This window comes from Ricinus communis, chromosome 6, assembly GCF_019578655.1.
Source record: "Ricinus communis isolate WT05 ecotype wild-type chromosome 6, ASM1957865v1, whole genome shotgun sequence".
NCBI lineage: Eukaryota > Viridiplantae > Streptophyta > Magnoliopsida > Malpighiales > Euphorbiaceae > Ricinus > Ricinus communis.
The window spans coordinates 23,789,302-23,811,691 of record NC_063261.1 but is presented as its reverse complement, the minus strand read 5'-3'; the positions used below and the strand labels follow the sequence as shown (position 1 = coordinate 23,811,691).

General features: G+C 32.3%; 4 protein-coding genes and 1 non-coding gene across 6 annotated transcripts; 3 read left to right on the top strand and 2 right to left on the bottom strand.

Moving 5' to 3' along the window:
- The first annotated feature begins 532 nt into the window (after positions 1–532).
- Positions 533–3,465, top strand: LOC8265978 (B3 domain-containing transcription factor VRN1). Of its 2 annotated transcripts, none has more exons than XM_048375582.1 (4): positions 533–800; positions 1,679–2,240; positions 2,490–2,653; positions 2,999–3,465. In XM_048375582.1, the coding sequence occupies exons 1-4, from the start codon at positions 735–737 to the stop codon at positions 3,233–3,235; spliced, it is 1,029 nt and encodes a 342-aa protein (XP_048231539.1). In that variant the 5' UTR covers positions 533–734; the 3' UTR covers positions 3,236–3,465. The 2 variants fall into 2 exon arrangements, with proteins under 2 accessions (XP_048231539.1, XP_015580394.2); XM_015724908.2 differs by having other exon boundaries at positions 536–800; positions 2,996–3,465.
- Positions 3,466–3,577: 112 nt separating this feature from the next.
- On the top strand, positions 3,578–5,583 carry LOC8265996 (B3 domain-containing protein At3g18960). The gene is made up of 3 exons (XM_015724907.3): positions 3,578–4,569; positions 4,827–4,916; positions 5,058–5,583. The coding sequence occupies exons 2-3, from the start codon at positions 4,833–4,835 to the stop codon at positions 5,391–5,393; spliced, it is 420 nt and encodes a 139-aa protein (XP_015580393.1). The 5' UTR covers positions 3,578–4,569; positions 4,827–4,832; the 3' UTR covers positions 5,394–5,583.
- Positions 5,584–5,770: 187 nt separating this feature from the next.
- On the top strand, positions 5,771–5,842 carry TRNAC-GCA. Its single transcript has one exon. It is a non-coding gene; the product is annotated as a tRNA-Cys (tRNA).
- Positions 5,843–6,030: 188 nt separating this feature from the next.
- LOC8265976 (elongator complex protein 1) lies at positions 6,031–12,236 on the bottom strand. The gene is made up of 6 exons (XM_015724933.3): positions 11,982–12,236; positions 11,185–11,517; positions 7,570–10,601; positions 6,960–7,058; positions 6,543–6,867; positions 6,031–6,346 (listed from the first exon to the last, which is right to left on the bottom strand). Exons 1-6 carry the CDS (start codon positions 12,138–12,140, stop codon positions 6,344–6,346), a joined length of 3,951 nt encoding a protein of 1,316 aa, XP_015580419.2. The 5' UTR covers positions 12,141–12,236; the 3' UTR covers positions 6,031–6,343.
- A 6,627-nt stretch (positions 12,237–18,863) lies between these two features.
- LOC112533711 (protein NRT1/ PTR FAMILY 2.1-like) lies at positions 18,864–21,472 on the bottom strand. Its single transcript, XM_025159007.2, has 4 exons — positions 21,155–21,472; positions 20,818–21,047; positions 19,939–20,387; positions 18,864–19,752 (listed from the first exon to the last, which is right to left on the bottom strand). The coding sequence occupies exons 1-4, from the start codon at positions 21,234–21,236 to the stop codon at positions 18,918–18,920; spliced, it is 1,596 nt and encodes a 531-aa protein (XP_025014775.2). The 5' UTR covers positions 21,237–21,472; the 3' UTR covers positions 18,864–18,917.
- Between the last annotated feature and the right edge of the window lie 918 nt (positions 21,473–22,390).

Sequence of the window (22,390 nt, the reverse complement as noted above, 5' to 3'; positions counted from 1 at the left end):
ATCTATTATTTTTGTTAGTATAAATTCTTTAATTATATATGTATTTAATATAAGTTATTAAATGTAAGAATTCATTTTGAAATTAAGATATTATAATATTATAATATTACTAGAAAAATTATTTACATATTTAGAATCAGTATTATAAAATTGTCTGATTATATAAATAATGTATTAAAATATAATGCTATTAAATTAGTGTTATCATGAATATGTTGGAATAATAGTTCTGCAAGTATTTTTGAGTTTTATTTTTTAAATTTTTTATTTATATTTTCCATTTAAAAAAGTTTAACTAATAGAGCCCACTTTTTTAATAAGAATATAATATATTAACCTTTAAAGAAATCTACTATCTCTAGTAAATAAATGTATCCTTTTAACCATTTTCTTATTTCTAGGAAAAAAAAAAAAACATAAAACAGATTTTGTTTTGGGTTTATTTAGATAAATAATTAATACATAAAGTCAGAAATTAATCAATAAAAAATTTAACATTTAATAATAATATGGATTGCTAATATATAATTTGTAGATGGAGTTCAAGAATCCACTGGGTCACTAATTTGTTTATTGGAAATAAGTGTTATCACTTTACCTTAACCTACTGCTTCAATTCAATCCCAAAATTGAATTAGCTTTTGGGTGTTGCAGACAAAACTAGAGAGAATCTTTGAGGAAAGATATTGAAATTTGAAAGTACTCAATTGTAACTGAGTAGTGAGAGCTTGAAGATGATGGAAAGAAAGCCCCATTTCATCAAGATAATTCTTGATGATATTATCCGTGATGGCAAACTTGTTAGCATTTCTTCTCTCAACCTCTCTTACTTTCTGTTGTTTTTCTTGAATATATTCTTGGGTTTTTCACACCTCTAGAATTGACTCAGTATTACTGATATTATTTGTGGATGTATAATTATATTTGAGTTCTGCATTCTTAGCTAGGAGGATGTTAAGTTTTTGTTAAAGCTAAACAAAAGGTTGGCACATTGATCCAATTTCTCTCTGTAATTCTTCTTGGGTCCTAAACTATGCACAGGATTAGATCAATTCCAGTTAATTATTAATTAGGTAAGTATCAAGAGCATATTGAGTCAATCAAATTCATCATAATCAAGCTTCTATTGATTGCTAATGAGTAAAGACTATCATAACTGATTCAGGCCTATGGTCTAAACTGTAAACTTAATACTGCTATTACATAAAGAAATTATCAATCTTTTGCTGTAGAAGTTGCTGCTTAGGCTAGTTATATACATACTTTTATACCCATTAAAAATAAATCAAGCTTTTGTAATTAGTTATATTGTGTTGTTCTTATCAGATAGTAAGTTTAAAAAAAGAAAAAGTTTGACAACTAATTGGTGTTTTGGCACATGAGAATTGACTACGTTCAATAATTGTGTTGTTAATGATGCACGGAAAAGTACAGCCCGTTTTTAGTTAAGATACTTATGTTTGGCATAATGATGAAGAACTCAATTTGTGCGTATGCTATAAACTAATAGTTCAGTTGTGATTCCTTACCAATGCATTCAGTGGGCAACCTGTTGCGGTAAGCAACATTGAACTTCAACATCAAAGTTGACTCTCTGTTGATTTCATTGATTCCCAAGAACATTGTGTGTGTGTTTGTGTGTGAATTCAATCTATGAGTAACTTAATTGGTTTTATAGCGGCTTCCAAGCAAGTTTGTCAGGGAACATGGAAATGGCATGTCAAGTCCTGTAATCCTTGAAGTCCCTGGTGGTGCTGTATGGAAAGTGGAATTGTTGGAGTGTGATGGTGAGGTTTGGTTAGAGAAGGGTTGGCGAGAATTAGCAGAGCATTACTCTTTGGAGTATGGTCACTTCCTAGTCTTCAAATATGAAGAAAACTCCCATTTCCATGTGCTCATATTTGATAAAAGTGGTTCAGAGATTGAGTATCCATGTAATAGCATCTTCAACTACATGGCGGAGCCAAATCATGACGGAGAACTCCAAAATCACAAGGGGGGAAATGCAGATGATAGCTCTATTAAAATGTTAGATGCCCTGTCATCATGCCAGAAAATGGGAGACAAGTTCCCATTTTTGCAATCTTGTCAGATGAGAACTGATTCAAATATGAGTGAAAAACTAAGCTGGTCATCAATTCATGCTTGCATCACCACCAATACGCCTATTAGCACCTTTGGCCCTCAATCGAGTTTTATAAAACTTGAAAAATCAGATAGTTCTCTGCAAGAACTTGGAGGTACGTTTTTGCTTATGTTATTTTCTACCCCAAACAAATTTTTCTTTTCTTATTCTATGATGTTCATAGCAGTGGTGATTCTTAATTGGATAAAAGAAAATGAACAAGAACCAGATTAGCAAGTAAACCAGAATCTAACTGTACCTTCAACGCCATTTTCTACCAGAAAAATTCAAAGTTGAATGTAACATTTCTACATGATTGGTTCTGAACAACAAATTCATGACTCTATTACTCAATCTAATGTAGGAAAGTGCGCACAGAAGATGTGCATAGGGAGTGCTTGTGAGCAGGCTACAAGTCTTTCAAGTTTGCATACTTCTTGGGCTCTAGAAGCTGCCAACAACTTTCCCTCAAAGTATCCATCCTTCAAGGTTATTGTGCGGCAATACCATTTTCGGCATTCCAATGTGGTGAGATCATCAATAGTTGCATATACATTCAATCAACAATTTCATTGTCAATTTTTTTTATGCTTGCTTTGAGCTTGGTAGTGAATACCTTCACCAGGTGACAGTTTTTTTGGTATGGAGAAATCTGCATTAATCAGAAACTGAATTATGCCGTTGTGATGGTTGGCAAGGTTTAAAAGCTTTGGAGTGATTATCAGTGTCATTATCTTTTTATGGCATTAGCATTGAGTTAGATACTGACCACCTAGCCATCTTCATACAGTTAAATGATTTTGTTTCCATCAAACAATTATTATGCTAAATCTTTTATCATAAAGCTTATATTGACACAACTACATGCAGAAGATGCCATATCGCTTTTTCACAAGTCATATTGAGCGTAAAGCAGAGAACATAATGCTTCAGGTTGCTGATAGAATGTGGCCTGTGAAATTGAGAGAACGGTCCCATACAGTTGAAATAAATGGTGGTTGGAGTGCATTTTCAAGGTCAAATTCACTAAAAGCTGGGGATGTCTGTGTCTTTGAGCTGATTAAGAGTAATGTACTGAATGTAATCATTTTCAGATGTGGCGATCAATAGTAAGCATGTCATAACTGCTATTTTCTTGGAGCAGCATTTTCTAGCAATCCGAGGCACTTAGATAACTATGTTTTCAGAAGTCTCTATTATCTTTTTCTATACTCTTGAATGGGAAAGTAGCTTTTGTTTGTACATCAGTGTCACCCTGGAATTGACCTGTTACTTCTGCTGTAGATTAACCTATGCACTGTAAATTACTTCTGTTTTCTGAGTGTGCATCACTTTTTGCCCCCTTCCTTGCTAAAGTTTCTCTTTCCATTTCTGTTCTACTCTAAGCAATATAGCAATCTTCTAAAACTCAACTCAACCACAAATATATCAATATTAGATATCCACTCACAAGTTTTACACAATTAAATTGATCCCTTGCTACCCTCTGTTTTTGGATTTTGACAGAGGCAACTATAAATATTACTAATTGATCTCATGCAGTCCAAGTATAAAATGCAAAATGATTTCAATTTGTTTACTAATTTCCTGCTTTTTCCTTCATATCTCAGAAGCCAAAGAAATGCTTCTGTGATCAAGGGGATAAATTGCAGAGGAACAACAAATGACAAGTGCTCCTTAACTTTTGTGTTTTTTTATTAATTTTGTTGAATCATTGACAAAGTATGAAAAGTGTAGAATTTGCAGCAATTTCAAAACCAAATAAACTCACACATTAAATAACAAAACAGTGTTCATTTAGTGTTAAAAGAGGGATTAATTGGTAGTACCAGTCTTGAAGTTAATTAGTACTTAGTATGCCAGAAGAATCAGTTGACCAGCAGCATTTTTTCTTCCTCGGTTTGCTGTCATGGTCAGTCCATACAATTCTATTAGCTGTTAAAGGTGCTTTTCTGAGTGTTGTACACAAACAAAGGAGGATCTCAAAGAAAGCTATTGAAAGAGAAAACTTGAAAGTTTGAAGCTGAAATTATATTTAAAAAAATATATTCAAAGTTTCATATCTTGGCTTGTAAAGTGTATTTAAGGCATGTCCAAATAATCCAGTAGAATAGTATAAAACTGTAAAAAAATCATTACAAAAGATATAAAATTACTGTTTTACCGATTTCAGTCCATCCAACGGACACTTATCCTTTTTACATGTACTTTACAGCAGGGAGAAATATCAGAATTTTCTGTGATCAACTCAGTACAACTGACAGGCACAAAGTAATTACTTACTGCTGCTTCAATTAAAAAAATAAAAAATAAATAAATAAATAAAAAGAACATACCCTTTTCAAAAGCTATTGAAGAGGGAAATAATTCTTCTTAGAAGAAGAAATTCCAGTTTATTTTAAGAGGGGTAGAAGACAAGAAGCAGACATATTTAGATAAATACGGTATTCTTTTCTTCTGAATCTCAGTCCTTTTTTCTTTTATTTTGTTTTCACAAATGTAACCATTTAATTTCAGTCTTTGTTTATATATTTTGTTCTCCAAGTATGTATAAATCCAAGCTTTACTCTTGCTGTGATCATTTTGCATAACCATGTACATGTTTTTAAAATTTGTAAGCACGAAATCATGCATAAATTATTTGTTTCTGTATATCAATCTGTAACTAAGGCAAAGTAACCATGTCTGTCCCTTTTTTCAGCCATAGATGGGTAGGTTGGTTTTTAATGAAGGAGATGGACTGCGGTTTTTCAAGTTCATACTTGAAGCCACCATCCGTGAGGGAAAAATCGTAAGCCATCTTACTATCTCACGAATATATATGTACATCCTTTTTAAGTAAAATTGCCATGAATTAAATGAACTTATACTGTTTCCACCATTTCTTTTACATGTCATGTGAATATATAACTTGGTAAATTTTTTCTATCAGATGCTTCCTAAGAAATTTGTGAGACGACATGGGAATGAAATCCCAAGTACTGTAACCCTTGAGACCCCAACTGGTGCTTCATGGCAAGTAGAGCTGTTGAAGAACAGTACCGGAGGAGAGTTTTGGTTTGACAAGGGCTGGAAAGAATTTGTGGAGGGCCTCTCTCTTGAGCATGGAAATGTAGTCTTCTTTAAATATGATGGAGTTTGCCATTTTGATGTGATCATATGTGATGAAAGTGGGATAGAGATTGAGTATTCAAGCAATGAACTAGAACTAATAAACTCGGCAGTAGATGAAGATTACATGCAATTTCTGAATACTCTGGAACAGTGATGCTTTCAACTCGTCAAGATAAGAATGTGTTAGGAGTTTCCATTTCCAAAGGTGTTTGTTTCTTGAACTATGTTCTCTTTCTTTCTTTTTTCTTTTCTTTTTTTTTGGTTTTCAGTTATCAGTTATGAGTTATCAAGGTCAACTTTTGATCTTTGGCAAAAGAAAGATCCTATTGAGATTTGGTGAGATAGAGAGGGCTTTCTGATGCTTCATGGTTGGTTTGAACCTAACTTTATAATTCTGAGGTTATATATTTTACTGCTTGGAAAAATTAATCTGACTACTGCCATTCCATTGGTTAATTTGAGCAATCCAATTTTAAGAAAATCTAAGAATCTAATCTTTTAGTATTTATCATAAGAAGGTTTTTCAACAATGGGTCCATAGCTCAGTGGTAGAGCATTTGACTGCAGATCAAGAGGTCACCGGTTCGAACCCGGTTGGGCCCTAGTTTATTTTAGCTTTTTTTCTGCCAACGTCTTGCATTTCGTCCCAATTGGCTTTCACCAGTTGGACATTTCGTGATTCTTCTTTTTTTTTTTTTTTTCCTTTTTTAAGAAAAAAACTCAGTTTGTTACTGTTGCAGAAGAGAACATAATCCAAAGAAGCACAATTGCAAATTATAGTTATGGGAATATGAGCCGAAAGAGAGCTTAATAATTCCATTTAAATGGCAGCAGTGCCCACAAAGGGTACTCTTAAAATCTTTGTTGTAAAGAAAAAACAAATTACATGTAGAAAGAGAATAAATATGAATAATACATTAAAAATTAATATTCACTGATTTTGCATCACATGTCGAGAAGCTGATACAAAAGCCAATTCATGAGAAACAACTAAACAACCTCTAATGGAAGAATACACTTTTGCTACTATCACTGGACTTTCTCCAAAAACAAAAGCCTCCTTCCACAACAAGCAAACAGAAACAGCAATTACCAATTGGAGCTTCACTGCAAATCATCAGAGCAATGGATTAAGATGCAGCATATATATAGCAAGAACAAACAATACAGATCCAATAACCTTTGTGCATGTCATGAAATAAACTGCTTAAATAAATCTGTTATTCCAATAATACCTGTACTTTTTCTCTTTTTGAGTGTTTATATTTTAGTGCAGAACCTCAACTGCAACATATAGACTGACCTTTAAGGTTAAAGTAGAAGAAAACACTTTGGGTCGCCAAGAGAAAGCTTCTAAATTTTGTGGATCAGATCTTGCTTTCTGTATGTAATGCTCCAGACTTAGTGCTTGTTCATTTATGCTATCAGTAGACATTGAGTCTTCAGCTAGCTTTACTGCAGCCGTTTGAGACAGTTGAAAACTCTCTCCGACACGATGCAGCTTTCTTGCTAGCTCCTCTTCGTTAAGCATCACAAGGGCAATCAGTAAAGATCTAAGCTCACGCTTTGCACCATCTGTTAAAGACATGCCTTTTATATGCTCCACCAGAGCTAACTCCTCGCCAGGACTGCAATGTCAAGAAATCAATCTTGCATGAAATCTGGACAAATAAAGCAGAAAGCAGCAAGGAGATCTCGCAGCATGAACAAGGAGTAATACCTGCCAGGGCGAATTTTCCCTCTATTTCTTTGACGCTTCTTGTCTCTTGCCTTGCTAGTAATACTAGAGCTCACAGAAGCAGCGGAGCCCTTCCTTGTCCTGTTCATAAAATGACAAAACCACTTGAGCCATTGCAGATAGGTATCATGGAAACCTTAGTACTTCTCAGCATATTGCTATTCAATCATTTTATTTTGGCAGTTTTGGAGACAGTAAATCAAGCACGCCAAACAAATGTCACAACAAACTGATTTTTTTTTATTAAATTAAACAACAGGATGCAGAAGTAACACAAGAAACAAGAAATATGAGAGACAAGACCTGCAGACAGACCGTGAAAATTAGGCAGATATAAGCTAATTAAAGAACTAAGAAAAACATAACACATTAAGTAACAAAATCATAACAAGCCATATTGTTCTCCTATCAATTATACAAACTATGTGCTTACATATTATTAATGGGAAAACACATGGTAATAATGATATCATGACATCTGTGAGCATGACAATTAAAGCAGTGATTTATTTATGTGTGTGCATGTGTAACATGAGAAATTAATGAAGGCTTTGAATCACAAAATTATAATACATTTAGGGCAGAAACACACCCTGTGGTGTAGGCACTCATTCCACTAAAGTTACTGCTAGCTTCAGAAACAGTATCATAATCTAGATCATTCACCGATCGATCCTCTGACTGAAGCTTTGCTGCAAGCAGTAACCTTCTCTGCCGGACAGCTAAGTAGCGAGTCAGGTACTTTCCTACTTTCTCTCGGCCTTCCTCATATTCACTAATAAGAGTGTTTGCACCTTCGACAGAAGCAATCTTCACATCTGAGATTAAATCTTCTCCCATGTGCATAAAGGCAACACGTAAAGCTTCCTCCCAGTCCCTGGCATTGATTAACAAACTTATCCCACCACTAACATCTCCGCAATACTCGAGAGCAATTTTTGCAGCTTCCCCAGGTTTTCCTAGTGCTTGGAGTTCTTCACGGAGTTCAGTAGCAAGTTGCAATACAGCAGCTTTATCCAGTTTAAGAAGCCCTGCAACTGTAAGCACCCCACTCCAATTACCACAAGCACGATAAGCCTTCAAGGCCTTTCCCAAACAAGAACAACAGAGATAAGTAGTAGCAGCATCCTCAAAGCATTTTTTATCACTAAGATGATCACCCCAAGCCTCAAGGGCCTCCATTCTCTTGGCATGATCAGTGATTAGTTGGAGTCCCAAAGGAAAGAGTTGAGGATTTTTCTTTAAGAGATTCATACAATCTGAATAATAAGCATCACCAGCTGAAATAATGTGTTTGAGAGCTTTCTCAAACCTCTGCAGCCTAAGGTCAATATTGTAGTGCATTATGAGACTTGGCATCCGCTCTAGTTCTTGTAGATAAGGAAGAAATTCCTTTGGATCTCGTTGAGAGTTTAGTGCCACAATAGCTGCAAGGTGCAAATCATAAAGGCCTAAGGCAGCTTCAAATACAGCCTCAGAATCAGATAACCACAACAGATGCTTCAAGGCTTCTTCTGCAGAAGGGAAAGAAGTTCTCCTAGGATCATTAGAGCCTAATAATTCCAGTTCACGGATAACTTTTATTCTCTCTAAAGCTTCCTCAAGAGCAGGAGGATCACTACGAGCTAGAGTGGTTAAAATACAGAGCTCCCTAGCTGGAGTTTCAGGGACAATTTCCACAAGAGCCTTTCTTATGGCCAGCAGGACAGAAGAAACCTTGTTATTAGCATCAAAACCCCTGAGATCTTGGCCTTGAATAACTTCAACCCCTTTTTTGCTAGGAAAAGAGATGTAATTTCTGTACAGCTTCTCCATGATGTTTTCATTTTTTACAGCACAGACAAATTCAGTTATGTAGCTTAAATTATTAACCTGATTGACAAATTCCGAGGCTGACTGAAGAAATGATTGCCAACCACAATGATCAAGGATGAAATTAAAATCTATTCTATGCCGCCTAACCATGAGTAGTGCGTCCCTAAACCGCCCTTGGATCAAAGCATTGACAATTGATGACAACACCAATTTTCTAGGATAAATACATTCTAGATTTCCACGAATTGTTTGAATAATGACAGTGGCAGCATCACCATGCAGGATGCCAATAATTTTGGCACCTCTCTCCCATATTTGTATGAAGTTCATGTTTTGTTCTTCTCTTCTTCTGTTATCAACATGAACAAACTTCTCATATTTTGACTCTAGTTCTTCATGCAATATATCACTAATATCAACAATAAAGAGAAAATCCTGTTTGGTTGCAAGAATCAAATGTGTGATCACTTGGTCGGCCAGATTTGAGTAGAATGACAAGCTACTACAGTTGTTGCATAGTATTTTTCCACCAAAATGGAGCCTACCAATGTCATCAAGTCCAAAAAGCAAAGGATTTAATGAGCCACTATTAACTGCAGTCATCCAAGGGCATGATGATGAAAAATTCATACTATAATGTTCTGTAGCTCCTCCAGGAGTACCAAACCCTAATGTTGATGTATACTCACAGATTTTTCCAGCATCAAACTGGACAAAAGCTGAGCACCTTTCAACAGGGTTAGGAGTAATCCCAATCACAAGGTCTTCCAAATAATTGATATGGGAAACCTTTGAATGCCAACCTGAACCCGTTACTAAACCTGGGACATGATCCTCAGAACATGCAATTTCAATCTCCTGCAAATAAAAACCATGATGTTCTTCCTCACCCAATGAGGTATAGGAGAAGCAATTACTATGAGAGAAACCATAGTGAGAAACAGCAAGAAGTACATGTGAATCCAACCACGTAAGATGTGCAAGGGTTCCTAACACTGTGTCAGAAATGCAAGCTTCAACCATAATTTCTTTGCCGTCAAGTTCCTCCCATGTATCAAATTCAGGAAGTTCTACAACACATAGACAGCCATCTGACAAAAATGCAGCCACAAAGTTCTTTGACTTCTTGGGATAAAAAGCCACATCCCGAACAGCACTTGGAAATTTCAGATTAAATAAATGCAGAGGAGGTGGCATGAGGGACAAAGAAAGTGGAGTTACAAGTATATTGGAGTTATCTATGACCAATGCAGTTGAGTTCTCCATGACAGCACTGATCCACATGAAGTTGTAGATTGTAATCTGGCCCTCAAGAGTCCAACATATAAACTCCAGTGGCTTTATTGGATCCCACATAAACCTCACTCCATCCTTCCTTGGGTATCTAGTTTCATGTTTCAAGTACCAATGGTTGTTGCTGAAAAACCAAACTTTAACAGAGTCATATTTATCACATCTGACAACAGATGCAAGAAGATCTGAACTACAATTCCACTTGAGCAATTCTACTGTTGCATCCACTAGTTCACTGATGTTAAAAGAGCTTCTAAACAATCCATTTCTCTCATAAAAAACAATATCAGGACACCTATGTTCAGCTCTTCTATCACATACAGCTGCAATTTTTGCTCCACTTGGCATCCAATCCAAAACTGCTCCCATGAATGCCTTTGGATCTGAAGCAGCATGCAATGCACCTGAATCTCGTTCCCAGATCTTCAGTCTCTTATTCAAGGAAGAAAAGTTGGAGATCTCACTCAGTGTTGCTAAGTATTTTCCATCACCTCTCCAGGATATGGAACTCTTTACCTGAAGCCACAGCCCGATGAGTAAATCATTTTATCCTTTTATGATGATGATACAAGTATAATGACAAGGGGACATTTAAGTGGGCTGAGCAATATCTAGAAAGTTGCACACTATTTATTCTAATGATGACAAAGAATATTTCCTCACATGAATACAAAACTAAAACATATGTATAACCAGAAAAAGGAAATAAAAGAAAACTTTCATTCCTCATGCTAAGAGCTGCATGCCAAAGGACAACAATCGTCTCTACAAAGCAAATAGCTATTGAACAGTAAGATTATCAGGAGAAAAAATTGAAAAAAATAAAATGAAACAACAAATTTAAGGTTGTTTGCACAGAATGTTTGAATATGAGCTTTCAATTTAATCTGTACAAAATAAGTTTGGACTTCTAAGGAAGACAAAGAAAAGTTCATCTCCGAAACTTACAAAAAATATCTGGCACATTTTGTTTACCTAGTTCAAAGTCAAACTCAAAGAACGTCTTATCCAACTAATAAACCTCAAAAAATAAGTAATTTAAATTAAAAAGCAAATCCAAATGTAACTAAAAGGAATAATGGAGAAGGTCCTTACGTACGTCTACACCATCAAGTTGATCCTCCTCCAATGCATTTTCATACAACAAATCCCAATCATGAGTCATCACCAGTATCTGTCCTAACCCAGTTACAATTCCAAGCAAATCGCCATCCGGACTAGGCGCAATGCACTTAACACCACCTTCTACTTGACCAACAACCTCCATAGCATTATCATCCACATTATAGAGCAACATAACTCCATTACTAGTGCCTACAATCAGCGCCTCCTTCTCCATAAGATAATCAAATGAAGTAATAAAGTCCCCATCCTCCAAATCAATAGGATGAACTCCTGCTTGGAGTGAGCTCTTTCTCCAAGCATTTCCATTCTGGGTCATCACACATCAATTAGCATTATCAATACAAGTTTTATAGCATCAATAAACATAAACCCAATTCAAATTCCACATAGTAATATAAAATTTTTGAGAAGCCATGAAGAGAATGGCGTTGATTAGCATTAGAAAATACTAGTTCAATAACATTAATAATATAAACCCATAGAAATACCAGTGGTATAGCATTACTATAAAGAAACCCAAGTAACCTTGCATAAACAAAACAAAATCTCCAAGAACCCATTTAGCAACTGGTATTGATTAGCATTAGAAAAAAAAAAATTCAATAGAATTGATTGACATTATACAAGTAATATTTCAATAAAATTAAACAAAAATGTCTAAAAGCCCATTTAGAGTATCAACATGTGTGCATGAATTAACATAAACCCAAATGATATTTTATAATTCAAAGTTTATTTAAAAGAAAAAACCATGAAGGGAAAAGGGCATACATGAAAAGAAGAAAGCTGAGTGGCGTAGATCAAATTAGTTGAAGAGGCAAAGAACAAACGGTTGCGTTCAATATCGATAGCAGAGAAGAGAATTGCTTCTTGATTTGATTGTAATTCAACATTTAGAGATAACTCTGAATATAGCTTCAGGTTTTTCATTTTTTAAAAATCTCTCAAAATCAAACGTTAAAATCTTGCAAAAGGGCATTTATTTCTTCTGAGGATATGTTAATTAGGGTTTTGAGGGTTTTAGGAAGTATGGGGCGCATGTTAGAACAATGCATTGAATTCTTGTTAATTTGCGCTGCTTGTTAAATGGACTTTATTGACCTTGCAAATTTTGTTTTGCAATATTTTATTTTAGGGGTTCCGTTATCCAATTTTTACCGTCAAGCCCCTGAGGTTTATGTCTTGCGAATTCCTCTCTATTTAATTTTGCATGTTTTACTGTTAGTGTTGACGTAAATTGTCTAAATTACCCTCATAAGACATTTTTACTATCCTTTTATAGTCTAAACTGTCTCTCCTCTCTCTCACAAGTTGTTTTATTTTGCAATTATGCTTACAAAACTTAAATACAATTATATTTAGCAATTATATTTTACAATTCAGCAAATAAAAACATATATCTTTGACAAAATCAATATGTTTCAACAACAAGAAATTATATCAAATACAATCTAAGTTTACAAAAAAAATATATTTTCATTGACATTTAATGACAGCAGCTCATATGTGACATTAAAAATGTTCCACAGGCACCATTAACACTTTGTTTGAAAAAGAAGTAGTTGGTAAAAAGTACTGGAGAAAAAAAAAATTAATTTTTGCTCTTCTAATTTGAAATTGAGAGAAAGTTTGAGGAGGAGAAAATGAAAGGGAATAAAACTTTATTATATTAAAAGTAAATTTTTTTATAAAGAAAAAGTAAATTTTGATGGAATAAATTTTAAGTATTTAAATTATAATCATACATATACAAAATCTATTGGTAAATTTTAGAAATTTTTACAATTTAGTCTACGGGCTTTACAATTTGTTCAATTTTGCCCCAAAATTGAAATTTTTTTATCAATTAAGTCCAATTTGATTTGAAAAAGTAATATCTAGCTCAATTACTCGTAAATCTAACCGGAATTTTGACCTTCCTTAACTCCACGAAACTCGAAATAAATAGCAACATTTATCATCAGGTTGTAATTTTCTCGATAACTAGATTTGGAAAATGAGTGCTTACAAATATATATTTTTTTATTTTTTGAGTAATAGCAAATTAAATAGTTAATATTCACATGCAACGCACGTGATTAAAGATATATATATTTACTAATAATTTAATAAGTATAAGTCTAACTGTATTAAAATAAGTAAGTTAAAACAGTACAAATAACCAATTGATAACCTTAATTCAATCTCATTACAAATAGTAATTATAATGAATAACAAATTAATAATAATTAATATGTACGTATATTAAAAATATAATTAGTTTATATGAATAGAAAATATAATTATTCAAAAGTATCTAATATTATTGCTACTGCAACATACTGTGAGTATGCTCCTTAAATGGGAGACAATAAAATCACATTAGCCTTTTTTCACACATCATGTGAAAAATTATTGTTGGAAAAGATATACTTGAAAAATCTTAAAATTTTTCTAATAATTTAACGTATTATTAAAATAAATTAATTAATTATTTAGTTAATCGAGTTAATTAGATTAATTAATTAATTTTATTGATAAAAATGTTAATAATTTGTTACATATAAGTCTAACTCTATTAAAATAAATAAATTAAAATAATATACATAATCAATTGATAACCTTAATTCCATCTTAATATAAATAATAATTATAATAAATAAAAAAATTAATAGTAATTAATACGCATGTGTATAAAAAATATAATTAGTTTATATAAATAGAAAAATATAATTATCCAGATGTATCTATTGTTATTATTACCACAGCATACGGTGATTATACTCCTTCAATGAGAGATATTAATATCACGCTAGCATCTTGTCAGCACCCATTTTTCAGATTTAGATATCAAGAGAATTATAAAAAATTTTATGATAAAAGTTACTGCTTTTCTCGAGTCTCGGAAGATTGAGAACGAGCGAATCCAAGTTAGAGTTGAGAATAATTGAACCAAATTATTTTTTTTAGAATCAATTTGGACCCAATTGGCGGAAAAAATTAGGTTTGAGCGTGACACAACAGTTTTTACAAGTTCAGGGATTAAATCGTTAGAATTTTCAGAATTTCTTAGGCTTGAAGTCAATCGGCTCTACACAGTGCCGATTGGCTATTTTCCGAAATCGGACACTGTCTCACGCGTATTTTTGACCTAAAATGCCAAAATTGATAAAAAAAATTAGAAGATATTTGTGATAATTATTAGGACTTTAAAATATATTTAGTGATAAGTATTTAAATTTTAAAAATTTTATTCTATTTTATTAGATATTAATCTAATAAAGAAAAAAATAATCGCCTCATTTTTTTATTTAAATAATTAAGTGCTCCTTAAGGGTATCTTAACCCTACTACTATAAATAGAATATGATATCCTATGTCTAGGGTTAGCTACATTCATTAAGCAATAGACTAACAACCTTGGAGAATTCACATACGTTATTAAAAGTAGAGGCTTTTGGAAATAAAGAGAGGAAATCACTAAAAAAGAGCTTCATATTTAGAAACACTTCTTTGAATGACAAAAGATTTTCAAAACCCAAGCAACACTGGATTCTCATTGATTCTTTGATTCCACCACCTCATCATCTCTAGAGACTCGAAGATTAGCATTCTACGATGACAGTCTGAGGGTTCCCCAAATCCAACATCATCATCATCTCCATCTCCTTAAAACTGGTACTTTTACTTTATGTTGTAGAAACATGATTAGGATAATTATCTTTAATGATTTTATATGATTCACATGATTTTAGGTTTTTATGAATCAATATGTTTTTATTATGTTTGATAATAGATTCATAATATTCATTGGGCTGGGAATTGAATTTGATAATATGCAATACATTGGGAATTGAATCTGACAACATGCAATATAGTGGATTTTGTATATGATGGCATGAATAATTAGAATAACATGCTAGATTCATGCTTTCATTTGATTATATCAATCTCTTAGGATTGCATGCTCAAATCTAGAATTTGTCATGTAAAGCTTTTTTTTCTCTTTTGTAAGTTCATTCTTTTGCATGTTTACAATATTTTTTATTTATTTCGACTCAGTTTAATTTTTTTTTATGTCCTTGGCCTTATTTTTTTCAAGTTTTAATTATGTTTTTATCTCTTGTGCATGTTAAATAGGCTTTTGGGCGAGGAAGAATCGAGAAAATTGCGAAACTAACCATAATTAAGTCATAGAGCTGATCAACTTTGTGAAAGCCAATTAGACTACGTACTGAGCTGATAGGCTCTATGATGTCATCAATCGGTTGTTTGTCCCAAATTGCCAAAATTCATGGATTTTCGAGCTTTTTTGCCTATTTTTGCCAATTTTGCTATAGATTAATCATTTTTCTTAAATTTATTAGTTGTAGGGAGGTTGTAATAGTTAGATTTAATTTATTACTTTTTTATTTTGCTTTATTTTGATAATGGCAAATAACTGTTATATGATTCTTAAATAAAATTGGACATCTAGACCTAGGCTCTAAAACTTGGATTTTGGCATGAAATTTGTAGTCCATTAGGTTAACATATTGATAAGCTTGAGCTTAAACTAAAATCCAATTAGATTTAGTGGGCTTTGCCATTGTTTAGTTAATTAATCAACTCACTTAGAATAAGATCATTGAATTTAGGCACGTAAGATGTAGCCCATTTAGATTAAAAACTTGATAATTAAAATATAATTTGTAATTGGACTAGACTAGATAGGCCTTTTTACATAATTAAATAGTTAATTTAGACTAATTACATAAATGAGATAATTGGGCTAAATCTAAAATGGCTAGACTTAGATGGACCTCACATGTTGCAATGCTTGATGTGTAAAAATATTTATGTTGCATTTATGGAAAATAGCTCGTTAAACAATAAAATTAAAAATGAGGATACTTAAACGAGGAAGTTGGCTTCCGAATCCATCTCTAGATACGGTGAAGCTTCCTTATGAATTCGAGAAACACCACTCAATTAGAAAAAGTGTCCCGAAGAATTATCCGAGTAACGTCTCACATCTTCACGCTAGTCTCTGTGATTAGTTAGCATAATCCTATTAGGTTGAAAATCTTTGAGTCCTTGAGTGCCGTAGTCACTAAAGAAATTTGGGTGCGCATCGAAACCGCCGCCCACACCTCTTCACACACATTACATGAAAAATATTATTGGAAAAGATACATTTGACAAATTTTAAAATTTTTCTAATCTTCAAACGTATTATTAAAATGGCTTTATTGTTTATTTAGTTAATTGAGTTAATTAGGTTATTTATTAATTACTTTTATTAAGAAAATTAATAATTTATTAAATATAAATCTAATTTTATTAAAATAAATAAATTAAAACAATACACATAACCAATTTATAATTTAATTCCCTCTCATTATAAATAATAATTATAATAAATAATAAATTAATAATAATTAATATGCACGTGTACTAAAAATATAATTAATTTATATGAATAAAAAATATAATTATTTAAAAGTATTCATTGTTATTGTTACCGTAACATTTATTACCACAATATACTGTGATTATACTCGTTCAATAAGAGACACTATGATCACACTAGCCTTTTCACATACATCACATGAAAAATATTATTGAGAAAAGATACATTTAAAAAATCTTTAATTTTTTTAATATTTTAACGTATTATTAAAATATCTATATTGATTGTATAGTTAATTAAGTTAATTATATTATTTATTAATTAATTTTATTAATAAGAATATTAATAATTTATTAAATATAAGTCTAATTCCATTTAAATAAATAAGTTAAAACAATATACATAACCAATTAATAATCTTAATTCCATATCATTATAAATAATAATCATATAATAAATAATAAATTAATAATAATTAATATGCATGTGTATTAAAAATATAATTAGTTTATATAAATAAAATATAATTATCTAAAAGTATCCATTACTATTATTATCGCCATATACAGTTATTATACTCCTTTAATGAGAGACACTAAGATCACACTAGCCTCTTTGCACAAATCACATAAGAAATATTGTTGAGAAAAGATACATTTGAAAAGATGTAAAACTTTTTCTAAATTTTAAAGTATTATTATAATGATTTTGTTGGTTGTTTAATTAATTGAATTGGTTAGATCACCTATTAATTAATTTTATTGATAAAAATATTAATAATTTATTATGTATAATTCTAACTCTATTAAAATATTTTTTTAAAAAAATTATATTAAAATAAATAAGTTAAAACAGTACACAGTCAATTTATAACTTTAGTACTATATTATTATCAATGAACTGGATCTATACTTTCTTGCAGCCATATATAAGGAGGGTGAGGGTAAATGCCATAAATATTAGAATATACCGTTTTTGTTGTTACTTTTATCATCTTCATTACAAAAAATCTGTGTTCAAATATGCTAGCAAGTTAGAGTCAGACTTGGGTTCATATAGAGATACAAAATGTGCATACCCAATAAAAGAAAATGAAAAATAATTCACAAAATATTAAATTGAGTTAAATATATATTTTTTATGAGATTAGTAATTTATATTTAAATGAACTATAATAAATAAATAGTTAGGGTATTATAAGTGTCCAGTGTAATAACGATTTCAAATATTAGATTCACATGCAATGTGCATCAAAGAAAAAATTAGTGTTAATAAATTATCAAAATTAAAATAATATCAATTTTTATAAGTTTATATTGTATTATACACTCACGGTAATGTTGAAATGACTCTTTTAAATAATATATAATTAAGTGTTATTTCAAATTTTTTATTAGTTAGCATTTTAAATTTTTATTTTTATTTAAAATTATCAATGATATAAATCGGTTGCTCAAAAAAAAAAAAATTAAATATCTAATACACTTTCATGTGTATGTATTATATAAATATCATCATATTTACAATGCACCCTTCATCGCATTCTTAAGGGTATTCCACTATTCATCATCAGATTTCCATCATAGTATCATCAATTTGGATTACTTAACTACTTATTTAAAGGAAAAAGGTGTAGATAGGCCCTTAATGTTTTGAGTCAGAAGCATATAAATTTTTATTCTTTTCTTGGCACAAAAAGATACAAAAAACGTTTTTGTTGCATCTTAAACCACTAAATAAATGGTACACTTCGTCACGAAGGGATACTTAGGTTTAACTAAGGAGATCTTTCATAATTAAAAGCAACAGTAAGCTCCTTCTCTACCTATTTCTTCACTTCTAAAGTTTAAGCAAATTCTGGTATATACCGAAGGTGTTCATTCAACTGAACTAATCATGTAAAAAATATCATTTAGCTATTTAACCATGAGGGGATCAAAGAAAGAAAAAAAAGATTTCTATCAGAACTATAAGGGGTCGAAAAAGGGTTATGAAGGGAAATGAAATGTAGTTCAAATGGAACTTCTAAGCTTCTGTAACCACTTTAGCTTCAGGTTTTGTATCCTTGCATTTCACAATCTTCTTAGCTGTTTTGTTTTCAATTTTTTTATCACTATAATTTAATAAATTAAATATTTTCTAATTCACTACATATTTAATTATTTAATATCAGCAATACAACAACTTTAACTATTTGCTCTTCATATATGCATATATGCTTACAACATCACAAAATAACAGACATAGCAAGCAACAATTAGAAAACCTCAAAACATAAAAACTTTATCATATATAATAGCTCAAACTAACATTACAAAGTCAAAACTTGAAAGGCATCAAGGTGAAACTTCTGACCTAGAAGCCTCATCATTATGCTGTTGGAACTTATACCTCTTAGCAGAAACTAGATAATACCCAAAGTTTACAACTCCTATCATTGCCAACATCCAAAAAACATAATCTAATCGTCCATCATTAATATTATTAGATAACCATCCTGTTAATAGAGATACCAAAACTGTGATCGTCGCACTCAAATAATTTCCTATTCCATATGACAATATAATCATAACTTCATGAATAATATATGACCTTGGGAATACTTGACTACTGCAAGCCTCTGCTTGTGCTAGAAGGTGAAAACTATGTGCAAACCCTAACAGTAATTGTGGTACTACAAGCCATGAACTAGTCATGGGCACCACTGAACCGGGTTTGTTAGTCAGGTCATGGGTCCGGACAATATGGAGTCTTCTTGACTCGATTAAGGCAGACGCTACGATGGCGATGATATTAAAGACACGGCCAATCCCTATACGTTGAAGGGGTGTCAGAGTTTGACCTGTGTTATATGGGTATGCTAGAAGTTTTGAAAGCTGACAAAGTAATGCTAAGAACGGAGAGATTGCTAGGTTCATAAATTGGTAAGATTCAGGTGGAACATTCTTGAAGTATGGTAAATCTATGCTTCTGTCCATGGTAAGGGCTTGGACGGTTGTTAGGCTTGTAAGCATACTTTTAGATGTAAATAAGAAAATGTCAAAAGACCAAACTGGCATGGTTTTGGAAAGGGTTTTCAGGTCTGCTGCTACCTGCATTGTAAATAGCCTCCATGGTATTGCTTGTGATGAAGCTTCTGATTGACTATCAACCCGCGCGTTATTCAGGACCCTATATAAAGCAAACAAATCATATTATTTCTGAATGACTATCGATAGCATTTAGGTGGGTTCTTCATCATCAAGATAAATGCATTAACTAGCATAAAGAAAATGGCAAAACAAACCCAACAAGACGTGTACATAAAAAATAAAATAGCAACATAAGTCTCCATGAATTTTAGTATTTGTACTGTACCTGAAACTTTTAGTAAGAGCACTAGCTTGCACCTCAGTAGTGTCATCCTGACCCTGTGAATTTTCTGATAATGATATTTTCCACTGCGGCTCGTTTTGGCAATAAAGGCCTTTTCTTTTTCCAAATAGAAACACGATTAAAGCTATGGCATTAGCAACGACACAAATCCCAAACCCTAAACTCCAACTAACATTGTCGTCGAAGTAAATGACAGCGCCGAAAATTACGACAGCGAAAAAGTAATTAAAATTGGTGAATACCATGAAATCAACCATCTTTCCATATTGACAGGCTGTCATATGTAAAAATCCAAAGCGTGTACCTCCAAATCCTAATGAAACTAGTGCTAAGGCCAGATAGAGAACTCCATATTGATACCTTGATGGGGATTCATATGGTGGAGGTGTTAAAGATTGGACTGCAGGTATCAGAGTTAACATAATCGTGCCCTGGAAATTATGTAAATTATAAAGTCATAAATATGCAGAAGAATGTCAGAAGATTGCATGTAGGCATAGCAAATGTTAATCATAATATAATTTCTTTTTTGTGGGTTAAGCGAATTTGAAAAGGAAGCTATAGATAAATATAATTAAACAAATTCAAAATAATATGAAGGAAAATATTAAAAGAAACAAAATAGAATTAATGATAGTTTCACCTAACAAGTTAGTAGGTGATATTTTTGAATAATAAATCATCCTCCAATATTCTAAAAGAAAGAAGAAAGATAGTGTCTTTACAATCTCGACCACTCAATCGATGATTGAGAGTTTATCTAGCAAATAACTATATACGACATGAAAACTACATTCAAATTGCTGTTCAAATCTCCATTCAATCGAATGGAAATGATATAGAAAAACTAATGGGACTCACCAGTAAGGAAATGAAGGAAAAAATAGTAACCAAAGAGAAGCGGAAGGAGGTGGAGCGGAAGCAGGAATCAGCCACCATAAATCCGGCGAAAGCAAAGAAATTATAGCAAGTAAGAGTGCAATAGTTGATTAGAGTAGCAGTAATGCTTCCCATGTTAAACTCTCTTATGAAAAATAGTATCAGATTAGCTGAGCAGCCACAAGCTGCTGCAGAAATTCCCATCATAGTCACTGCACCAACGTATATATATATATATATACTCAGAAATTATAATCTTTAAGAAGAAGAAGAAGAAAAAACAAAATTGCCAAAGGACTGGATAGAAAAATCTAATCACCACTAATGGAAGCACAGCCTTTCTTTTTATCCCCAGATGGCGTTTGTCCTGCTCCATTGGCCCTGTTTTCTGTTGCTTCCATTTTTGTTTTTTCCTTTCTTGAGAAGTAGCGTAGCCTGCCAATAGTGCATATAGTCGGTCACTTGATGTGCGTCTATAAAGGTGATTTTAATAATTATCCTTAAAATATTATTCTTTTTAAATTTATCTTGGTGATAAATGTAGATTTTGGGATAAAATCAGTTCTAGTTGAACTTCTTAGGAATTTGAAATAATGGAATAAGATAATAACAGTTATTTATTATTTTTGGCAATTGAGTGTGTGTATATACAATTTCTTTATGTTTTTTCCTTTTCTAAATGGCATGCATAGATCAAGAAATGTCAAAGAAATGTTGCAAATTTTAGAAAAATATGAGCGGATTGTGTTCGAAACCTTAGACCACATGTTGTTCATCTAACCAACCCAATGCATCATCTATACAATGTCTGGCAAAGCTCCTTGGATACAACCCAGTTCAATGCCCTTTCTTTATGATCGATAGATTAGCAATTCCACAGGTTATAATATCATCTAAAATACCAGCAGCATATGAGCTACTGAAAAAGCATGAAACATGCCCAGTACAGCATACTGCCACAGTTAACATCAATACGTTCAGCCTCTGTAGCTCGTGAAAGTACAGAGAGAGTCTGCAAAAAGAAAGAAAGAGTAACATGGAATGGAAGCTACAAACGTCACCTTTCTCATACGCTCTAGTCTACTTTGTTAACCTTCTTATTGAGCAGCAGTTAGATGGTAAGATTTGATTCAGATGAGATTCTATTCATACATTAAGCAAAAATGAGATTGTGAAAAAAACGACAGAAGAAGTAAATGAGGAAGTAGAACAAGTTTTCATTTTCAGAACTTATGAGATTTTGTCCAGACCATATAACATCAAAAACTAACTAAAAGCCAAACAATACGATAGACTTGATTCTTCTAACGCTTTCTACTCCTTCTCTTCCGTGCAGTGGAAGAAGACTTAGGTGTATCACCAGCTCTGTTGGAAGTAGAACCCATTTCCACATCTTTATCCATGGATTTTCTAGGTGGTATTTTTGGATTTCCTATTCCTCCGTCATCATTGCCTCCACCACCGCGACGACGCCGCTCAACTTTAGCATCTCTATATTCAAATATATTTTTCAAAATATAAATGACATCCAACCACACCTGCATAAATTTTATTT

Bases quoted from the DNA above. Each gene is read 5' to 3' on its own strand.
- LOC8265978 (XM_015724908.2), top strand. From the start codon at position 735: ATGATGGAAAGAAAGCCCCATTTCATCAAGATAATTCTTGATGATATT. The intron at 801-1,678 runs GTTAGCATTTCT...TTGGTTTTATAG, and splicing joins TTATCCGTGATGGCAAACTT to CGGCTTCCAAGCAAGTTTGT. The intron at 2,241-2,489 runs GTACGTTTTTGC...AATCTAATGTAG, and splicing joins TTCTCTGCAAGAACTTGGAG to GAAAGTGCGCACAGAAGATG.
- LOC8265996 (XM_015724907.3), top strand. From the start codon at position 4,833: ATGGGTAGGTTGGTTTTTAATGAAGGAGATGGACTGCGGTTTTTCAAG. The intron at 4,917-5,057 runs GTAAGCCATCTT...TTTTTCTATCAG, and splicing joins CCATCCGTGAGGGAAAAATC to ATGCTTCCTAAGAAATTTGT.
- LOC8265976 (XM_015724933.3), bottom strand. From the start codon at position 12,140: ATGAAAAACCTGAAGCTATATTCAGAGTTATCTCTAAATGTTGAATTA. The intron at 11,518-11,981 runs GTATGCCCTTTT...GTGATGACCCAG, and splicing joins CTCAGCTTTCTTCTTTTCAT to AATGGAAATGCTTGGAGAAA. The intron at 7,059-7,569 runs GTGTGTTTCTGC...TTTTATGAACAG, and splicing joins ATGAGTGCCTACACCACAGG to GACAAGGAAGGGCTCCGCTG.
- LOC112533711 (XM_025159007.2), bottom strand. From the start codon at position 21,236: ATGGAAGCAACAGAAAACAGGGCCAATGGAGCAGGACAAACGCCATCT. The intron at 20,388-20,817 runs GTGAGTCCCATT...CATAATTTCCAG, and splicing joins TTTCCTTCATTTCCTTACTG to GGCACGATTATGTTAACTCT. The intron at 19,753-19,938 runs GTACAGTACAAA...TGCTTTATATAG, and splicing joins GCTCTTACTAAAAGTTTCAG to GGTCCTGAATAACGCGCGGG.